Source organism: Nicotiana tabacum, chromosome 14, assembly GCF_000715075.1.
Source record: "Nicotiana tabacum cultivar K326 chromosome 14, ASM71507v2, whole genome shotgun sequence".
NCBI classification, from domain to species: Eukaryota; Viridiplantae; Streptophyta; class Magnoliopsida; order Solanales; family Solanaceae; genus Nicotiana; species Nicotiana tabacum.
The window spans coordinates 108,618,321-108,628,441 of NC_134093.1; the positions used below are offsets into that span (position 1 = coordinate 108,618,321).

The window sequence follows — 10,121 nt, forward strand, 5'->3', positions numbered from 1 at the left end:
CCACTTAGTCTTTTTCAACACTTTTTAAGGTCCAATAATGGAGTTTCGAGATTTTTATAGTAAATCACTAAAACCTATGTTTGAACTAAAAATTTAAGCACAAATTATCAACAGCCAAATAAGTTTAACAATAATCGATCACTAACTTGTATTTTTCACCACCATACAAAATTTTCAAGCATTAAAAATTGAATAACTATGATGTTCAAGTCAAAAGTGAGGGCATTTTACTAAGACCAGTTAAATGATACATCATGTCAAGACCAGTCCCTTTTTGGTTTAATTCTTGCTTCAATTAGAGACAGGAAAAGCAAACTCTAGAAGCTCCTTGTTATTGTTAAATTCAGACATGACTTCTTTTCCTAAACTAACAAGTACTTCTATTCCATCCCCATTTTTATCATCTGACAACAAAAAGAAGTTTATAGTACCATTAGTTACAACTACTCTTTCAGGCTTACCCCATCCAAAGTCCACATTATATAATTGGTAGTTGCACAAGCTACTACAACAATACACATCCATAGTATCATTCAAATACTCAAGTGCTGAGAGTACTACACCATTTTGATTGACAAGATCATGTTTCATATTAAGTTGTTCTTTTTCTTTTCTCAAATCTTGAACGATTCTTGCAACCTTCATTTGTTCTTCGTCTGTTGATTTTATTAAGATTGATGAAATAAGATTGCCTGCGGAGTTATTGGGGAGAGGGGGATTGAGTCTTGGTCGTAAATTCACAACCTGGATAAGTGCAGATGGTTTAAACAAACCTGATCCTGAACTCGACCTTGATGTAGCCATATTAGCACACTTATAGAGCAGTGCTGTCACAACCTCGTTACGTGTCGGATTTTGCACTCCTCCTGAATCTGATGCCATAAATTTCTTGAGAGCACTGAGTTTAGAAGAGGAGAAAACATACCTTTTTGTTATATAAGGTAGTGTATTAGGGGTAATACGTGATATAGCTGAAGAATGATCATCGTAGGTTGGTGGAAAAATAGACGCACCAATCCATTGTGGTGTTGATAGCCTACTTATCGCATAATTTGATGAAGTAGCAGAACGGGCAATAGTTGCCCAGTCATTCATAAAATTAATCTCTGTACACCCGTCTCCAATCTTGTGCGATAAACATGCACTGACTGCTATTTCTCCACATCTGAAGTGACTTAATTGAGCCACAACAAAATAATTAGTACCCTCATAATATGAAGTACTATTCCAAGGTAAATTTTTAGGGAAGGCCAAATATTCAGGACCAGTATCCGGAAGATTGACAACTTCAGACATAGAACAATTCAGTTCAACATTCAAGAATTTGGCTCCCATGTCATTGCATTCAATGGATAGATTATCCTTCAACTTTCCTGCAAATGGATAGTAAGAGCTTAAGGTTTTCGATAGAGATTTCTCGAGAGTTTGAGATACTTCTAGTTTGGAACTTTTATTGATGATCTTGTGCTCTAGAGGTCTACGGTAGAAGAAAGCTATGGGAATGTACATGGTACTCATGAGTTGATCAATAAGAGAAAGCTTGTAATGTCTAAGGGGAGATGGGGTGGCAGAGAATGGCTTAATAATCTTTTCTGAAACTGAAATGAGTCTTGAACTAGTCATCTTAATTATTACTCACAATGATTGATATATATATATATATATATATACACACACAAGAGGGTTGCTCTGATGGTAAGCAACCTCCACTTCCAACCAAGAGGTTGTGAGTTCGAGTCACCCCAAGAGCAAGGTGGGGAGTTCTTGGAGGGAAGGATGGTCTATTGGAAACAGCCTCTCTACCTCATGGTAGGGGTAAGGTATATATATATATATATATATATATATATATAATGTTTAATTTGATTTGTTTTAATTATACAAGCACTTCTTGTATACGCAAATCAAGAGAATGTTACTCTCTCCGGTCCACTTTAATTGATTTTTTGACTTTTTTTGTAGTTGACAATATTTGATTTTTTCATATATCAAGAAAGAATTAACTTCTTTGTTCCAAAGTTGCTTTAGGAGTAAAGAGTCCATGAGTATTTGTTATATTTTCAATGAACAAATTAAGGTTCATATGGTCAATTTTATAGCTAATTAATGTTAAAAGGTAGATTCCTTAATATGTATGAAAACAACCAAAAAAATTAATTAAAGTGTACCGAAGGGAGTATATATTTTAGGCCTTCATTAATTTGTATGCATTTAATGAAGATTTTAATCTTAATCATTCAGATTTTGGTCATTAAGTATACTTATCTTCTAGGTTTTGAATCTTAATTATTAAGTGACTTGTTTTTCTTCTTACAACCACTTAATGGTATGCAAATGAGACATTTCACCACTATTTGTCATCACCTCTAGCAATCAACCATCGACAACCACCATCAGCTACCGCCATATATCGCTAACCACTACTACCAATCGCTATCACTATTATTTATTACTATTATTCACTACAATTATCAACCCCCACCAACTATCATTAATTAATCACTAGTGTCGCCTGCTAATGATCATTATCTAATACCCACAACCACCGTCATTAGCCACCACCACCATCAACTGCTACCGTTATTCAGCACCCATAATCAACATTGTTAGCTATCACCGTCTGCACCAACCAGCATATAAATATTTTTAAATATTTTATCAATATAGTATTAAATTAATCAATATTTTATTTAAATTATATATCTATTACTAATTTTCAATAAAGATAAACTTTTATATGTGAGATAACTTATTGTCTTAATTATATTCAGATTGTACTATAATATTTCAATATTTAGATGTGTATTTAAATTTAGTATTTTAATCTTAATAAAAATAAACGGGGTTTTATTGGAGCTAATTAGGACTTATGGTGCAAAAAATAACCTTTAACAAACATTGAAATAGCTGCAGCAAATTAACCATGAGTTGCAAATTGCTAAATACTATGGGTGTGTTTGGTATATAGGGAAATATTTTCTGTTTTCTAAATTTTTTTTTTGTTTGGTTGACCAAGATATCTTGTCTAAGAAAACAAGCTCCTTAAAAATTAGGATAACCCGGGTGAGAGTAGGAAACAACAACAACACCTATTAAACAAAGTTTAGGTTGACGAAATGAGTTTAAGCTTTACTCATATCATCATGCCAAAAATAAAATAACAATAACGAAGATAAGTTAAATATGTATAATAATAATAATAATAATAATTATTATTATTATTATTATTATTGAATTTTAATTTAATAGATTAAATGGACGGATATTTAGGTCGATTCTTCTTATTATTTCCTGTACAAACTAATTGAATTTTAAAATCAGTCTTCAACACTTTATTTCAACCTTTTCGTTCCATATTGTGGACCATTGAAATCATTGCGGAGTTTTTAATTAATCACGATTAATGATTTTGTTTTACTTTTGTTTTTCAATTTTGATTCATTTCCACGTTGAGCGACATGGAGAGCACGTCTTACAAGCTTGTGAAACCTGAAACACGTTAGAAGAAAAAACAAATAAGAAAAAAAGAAATTGCTGGCATTGCGTGTAGTCTCTGAAAAAATTGATCAGTTCTTCGTTCCCGTGTGAAAATAGTATTTGATAAATACAGCACTTTTCACGTTAACTAGTATACTAATTAACGTGTCTAATAAAGAATATTAATCATGTCTAAACTCTAATGTTGACCTGGTTTTTTAGCATATTATAAGTATTATTTAACAAAATTCCTATTGACATCTTGTTTTCCAATACAATCAATCTATATCTATTTATTTTTTATATTATCTTAAAAGCACAAAACATCTTAGAGAAATGTCGTTCGGTTTTTTTTAACCTCTAAAAATGATAAAATCGTAATTAAGTTATTTTCTTAATATTTAGAACTTTAAATCAACTAAAATCCTGCTAATTAAATATTTCCTTATTGAATACTCCCTCCGATCCACTTTATTTAAAATCCTGCTAATTAAATTATTTTCACACATATTAAGAAATTCATATTTTAGCATTAATTAATAATAAGAGTAAACATATTAACCTTAATTTGTTCATTGAAAATATAGCAAATACCCATAGGTTATTTACTCCAACGGCAACTTTAGAAAAAAGAAATTAATTCCTTCTTGATATCTGAAAAAATCAAATATTGTGGGACACAAATATTATTGCTGAATATATCTTCCATGCAATTTGACAACTATCTAAAAAAGAAGTGGCCAGCAATTGATAACTATGTGGATACAGGAGTTGTTGTCACCAGGAAATTCTCTCAAAGTTTAAGCTAGACACCCCTCAAAAGGTGTACAAGACTTAAATGACACTCTTTCACATACTATTGTTTCACTTTGTGAACTTGTGTATTCTTCAAAGGTCTAAGAGGAGCCATTAGGCCACTCTGCTTAACATGGCTTTGATGGAACTGTTGGATATTGCGAAGCCATAAGCCCACCTAGCTTGATGATTCAATACATGACAAGGAATGTTGACACTTCAAAACCCAAGTATGCTATGCTTTATGGATTCATGTTGACTAAGTTGTTTGACAAGCTCAACATCTCCCTGAATGAACTAAAGTTTGGGAACCACAATAATGTACTGGATGCAGTCACACTCAGAAGTGTGGTTATGGTGAGATCAAGGCTAGGGGTCTAATTGGTGCTACTATTTTGCCTAGGAGTAGCAGGGATGCTTGATGGTAGACTAAAAACTCGTATTTTAGTCATAATTTGGACTCTAATCACTGCATTTTACATATGGTTGAACTTAATTAATGGTGATTTATACTTATTACGTATTTTATGCCTAGCAGGAATTGATTCCGAGCTATTAAGATAATCTAGAACTAATTTGAATAAGTTGGAGCTTTGAAGTCTGAGTAAAAGCCCAAAAAATTAAGTCGGGATTACGTTTGGGGGTTGAGGACCAAGTCTGGATGTCAAAAAGTGAGAAAACAAAAATTACTCTGAGAAAATTGCACTACCGCGCCACGCCATGTGTAGTGGGGCGCTAGTGCAAAATTCCTGCAGAGTGTAAAAATCAACTCTTTAAACTTCTCCACAAGAGCACCGTGTGGGGCAACGCGCCATGCGCCGCGCATGTGCAATTTTTACAGAGTATTTCTACTACTTCGGCTTGGAAAGGATAGTTTTGTCCGGGCGCATTCCTACATGATACATCAAAAACATGATTTTTAGAGGACTTTTGACCTTAGAAGCTTTTGGAGAGCATTGGAGGCTACAAGACACAAGATTTCATCATCTTTTCATCAATTCAATACGAGAGTTTGGATTGTAACGTTAGATTGATGTTTTCTTACTCTTTAATCATATTTGTAATGACTTCTTCCATGATTATGGAGTAGTTTCCCTTAGGGTTTGACGGATATAGTGTTTTGATTAATATTTGTGGATTTTAACTCTAGTTCTTGCTTGAATTCGTTAAAGGAGTTTTGAATTGTTGCAACTTTATTCACCGATTTATTTAATCGAAAGACGAATATTTTGGTGATTATCTTTGCATTATTTTGTATATTTTAATTCAGTGATTCTCTTAAGTAATCGAAAGAGCTTGTTGAATTATTGTTTAAACCAAGTTAGGAGAATATTCGAGAGACGTTTTCCTAAAGACTAATTATTAATGCGTGCTTGCATACCTTCACATTGTTTATATTAGTTCACCTCGTAGAGATAAGATTTAATCGAGAGAGAAGTCTTGACTACACGTTTGAACTAATCATCGAGTGAATTCGTGAGAATCATTTGAACATTAGAGTGAATTAAACATGAGTTAAATCCAAAATAGCTATCTTGCACATATCCTGTCAAAACCCTCATTTCTCACATTGATAATAACCCGGCTCTGCGAATCTCTAATTCTTTGAAGTCAATTGTCAATTTGTAACGACCCGGCCGGTCGTTTCGAGAGTTATAACCCCATTTTCCTTATTCCTACTTTTTTTGGTGTTATTCAGCTATATTATGTTATATCGGGTTAGTGGGTTCGAGTCCGGAAGGAACTCGGAGTGAAAGGAGACACTTAGTCTCATAGTTGAAAAACAAATAAGTTAGAAAAGTGGATCGGATATGAACCTATATGTAAACGACCTCGAATTTGAATTTTGATGATTCCAATAGCTCCGTATGGTGATTTTGGGCTTAGGAGCATGTCCGAAATATTATTTGGAAGTCCGTAGAGGAATTAGGCTTGAAATGCCGAAAGTTTTATTTTTGAGAAATTTGACCACGGGGTGACTTTTTGATATCGGGGTAGGAATCCGATTCTGAAAATTAAAATACCTCTGTTATGTCATTTAGGACTTGTGTACAAAATTTGAGGTCAATCAGACGTGATTTGATAGGTTTCGGAGTTGTTTGTAGAAATTAGAAATTTCAAAGTTCATTAGGCTTGAATTGGGGTGTAATTCATGGTTTTAGCGTTGTTTGAGGTAATTTGAAGATTCGAATAAGTTCATATGATGTTTTAGGACTTGTTGGTATATTTGGTTGAGGTCCCGAGGTCCTCGGGTGAGTTTCGGATGGTTAACGGATCAAAAATTAAACTAGAACAGCTGCTGCAATTTCCTTCTGTTAGAAATTGCTTCTGCCCAGAAATCGAGCCCAGATGTGAGCCCAGATCAAGCTCAGGGTTGAGGGCTACCATCGAAGCCCAGATCGAGCTCAGGGTCGAGGGCCACGATCTAAGCCATGATCGAGCCCAGAGTCGAGGGCCACGATCGAAGCCATGATCGAGGGTCACGGTCGAAGGCCGGGTCGAAGACATAATCGAGGGCCAGGATCGAGGGGCAGGACCGAGGACCAGGATCGAGGACCTCGATCGAAGGCCAAGATTGAGGCATAACCGAGGATGTCTGGGCAGAATTATAAAAATAGGGACTTCGTCCCATTTGCCATTTTTGACAAATTGGAGCTTGAGGAGAGGCGATTTTTGATATATTTTCAAGGAAAACTTGAGGTAAGTCCCTTGTGATCATTTCTACTACATAATATTGAATTATCATTGAATAATCCGACTAGATTACATGATTTTGAGGTGTAAATCGGAGATTGGAATTTAGAAATTTGGAAATAAGATTTGTAGATTTGAGGGTCGAGTTGAGGTTGGATTTTGGTAAAATTGGTATGGGTAGACTCGTGGTTGAATGAGCTTTTGGATTTTGTAACTTTTGTCGGGTTCCGAGATGTGGGCCCCACAAGCGATGTTTGAGCTAATTTTCGGATTTTTATGGAACAAATCATTATTATCTTGTGGAATTAATTCCAATAAATTTTATTGACTGAAACGAATTATTTATGATCAGATTCGAGGCGTTTGGAGACCAATTCACGAGGAAAGGGCATTGCAGAATAAGAATTTCGCGGTTTGAGGTAAGTAACGATTGTAAATCTAGTCTTGAGGGTATGAAACCTCGGATTTTATATCATTCTACTATTTTAGTGACGCACATGCTAGGTGACGGGCGTGTGGGCGTGCACTGTTGGGGATTTGTGACTTGGTGTGCCCCGTAGCAACTGTAAAGTTGCATACTTTGTTGAATCATTGATACTTATATGTTTTAGAAAGATTTTCTGTAAATTGGGTTGAATGCCATGTTTGGGCCTTGCGCCAATGCTGTTTGGACCCTTAGGGGCTGTTTCTTACCATCCTCTCACTGTTTTCGATTGAAAATCTATACTCAGTCATGTTTATACTTGTTTATCGCATAACTCAGTTTTAAGATTCTATTTTGATGCATATAAATATTTTGGGCCGAATGCCCTGTTTTACTGAAATGCCCGAGTGGCCTGATTTGTGAGGATGAGTATGGATCTAGGCTGCCCCGCCTGCAACATACTTTATGACTGAGTGAGGCCGAGGTCCTGATTTGTGAGGATGAGTGTGGATCGGGGATGCCCGCCTGCAGCATACTTTATTATTATCGCACGTGAGTTGTCCGTGCAGATTATAGCGCTTGGGCTGAAGGAGCCCCTCCGAAATCTGTACACACCCCCAGTGAGCGCAGGTACCTACTGAGTGCGAATGCCGAGTGCCGAGTGCTGAGTGACTGGGAGGCAAGAGTGATTGTGAGGTATGCCCGAGTGGCAAGAGTAATTGTGAGGTATGCCCGAGTGGCAAGAGTGATTGTAAGGTATGCCCGAGTGGCACGAGTGACTGTGAGGTTTGCCCGAGGGGCTGTATATGAGTGATGTTTTGCCCGAGGGGCTGTTTATGATTTCATCATTTTTGCTCACCTTTGCATTGAGCCTTTGTTTGAAAAACTGTTGGAAAAATATCTTTAAATAATTTTTACTGGAACTGGATTTAAACGAGATGTTTGATTCAAATCCTGATTTTTAAGAGCATGTGGTATGTTACTGAGATTTCCTGATATGAACGTTATATGCTTTATTGCTCGTCACTATTGTTCAGTCTTTATTTATTGTTGTTAGTTACTGAGTTGGCGTACTTACGTTACTCTCTGCACCTTGTGTGCAGATCCAGGTGTAGCTGGACACGGTAGCGGTTATTGAGTGTTCTGATTGCAGATTTTCTTGGAGATAGCAAGGTAGCTGTTTGGCGATCGCAGCCCCTGCTCTTCTCCCTCTTATCTTCCTCTAGTTATATTTAGCTATTTTTCGGGCTGAGTTAACCTTGATATTGTTAGACAGATTGTAGTATATGCTCATGACTAGTGATACCACAATGTCGGGCTTTTCTTTTCCGCACTTCTATTTTTCTTTGATTTGAACTCTTTAAATGAAGGTTTTATGTTAAATAACCTTGAAATTATCTTTGAAATGAAAATATCATTTTGTTTTGGAAATGAGTCGGCTTGCCTAGTTCCACGATAGGCGCCATCACGACAGGGGTTAGTTTTGGGTCGTGACAGATTGGTATCAGAGCCTAGGTTACATAGGTCTCACGAGTCATGAGCGGGTTTAGTAGAGTCTTGCGGATCGGTACAAAGACGTCTGTACTTATCTTCAGGAGGCTGCAGAACCTTTAGGAAACTTCACATTCTTGGATTCTTGTCGTGCGAATTTGTTGATTCTAGTAATTAAACATCTGTTGTTTCATTCTCCCACAGATGGTGAGGACTCGTACTATCGGTCATGAGGGCCAGCCACCAGTACCACCATCTAGGATCGTGAGAGGCCGAGGCCGCGGTAGAGGCCATGGTAGGGGGAGGGGTGCGGCCCGTACAACAGTTGGGGCAGTACCTACAGACCTACCGGTTGTCCCAGATCAGGACCAAGTTCCATTTGTCGATGCACCAGCTCAGGCACCACCTGTGCCTATTGTGATTCCAGGCCTTTAGGAGGCCCTAGCTCAGATTCTGACAGCGTGTACTGGCCTTGCTCAGGCGGTCTCTATTTTGACGGCCGCAACCACTTTTCAGGCCAGGGGAGACACTCAGACTCCCGTCGCTCGCACACCCGAGTAGGTTATTCAGGGACTTCAGACACCAGAGGCACCACCAGCCCAACCGGTTGCTGTTGCTCAGGATTATGTGGTTCCTGCTATGCCCGAGGATAATCAGCGTAGGTTGGAGAGGTTTGGGAGACATCAGCCACCACCTTTCAGTGGCACAGAGAGAGAGGATGCTCGGGACTTTTTGGACAGGTGTCAGAGGATACTCCGTACTGCTAGTATTTTGGAGACTTGTGGGGTCTCATTCATTACCTTTTAGTTTTCTGGGGCTGCACTCAAATGGTGGGAGACTTATGAGAGTCGTAGGCTTGTTGGCGCAGCACCCCTTACTTGGCAGCAGTTCTCCGTGGTCTTTTTGGAGAAGTTCGTGCCTCGATCCCGCAGAGAGGAGCTGCGTAGACAGTTTGAGCGGCTTTGCCAGGGTGATATGTCTGTGACACAGTATGAGATGCGGTTCTCCGAGTTGGCCCGTTATGCTATCTGGTTGGTTCCCACGGACAGAGAGAGGATCATGAGGTTTATTGATGGCCTCACTTATCAGCTACAATTGCTCATGACCAGGGAGCGAGTTTCGGGTGCTACCTTTGATGAGGTTGTCGACATTGCTCGGAAAATTGAGATGGTTCGCAATCAGAAGAGGGTTGAGCGGGAGGCCAAGAGGCCTCGTGTTTAGGGTGGATTCAGCAGTGCTC

The 10,121-nt window shown here is 37.9% G+C and overlaps 1 protein-coding gene across 1 annotated transcript; it reads right to left on the reverse strand.

Annotated features, from left to right (window-relative positions):
- Positions 1 to 291: 291 nt before the first annotated feature.
- Positions 292 to 1,623, reverse strand: LOC107772916 (acyltransferase Pun1-like). Its single transcript, XM_016592375.1, has one exon. The coding sequence runs from the start codon at positions 1,621 to 1,623 to the stop codon at positions 292 to 294; it is 1,332 nt and encodes a 443-aa protein (XP_016447861.1).
- Positions 1,624 to 10,121: the final 8,498 nt, after the last annotated feature.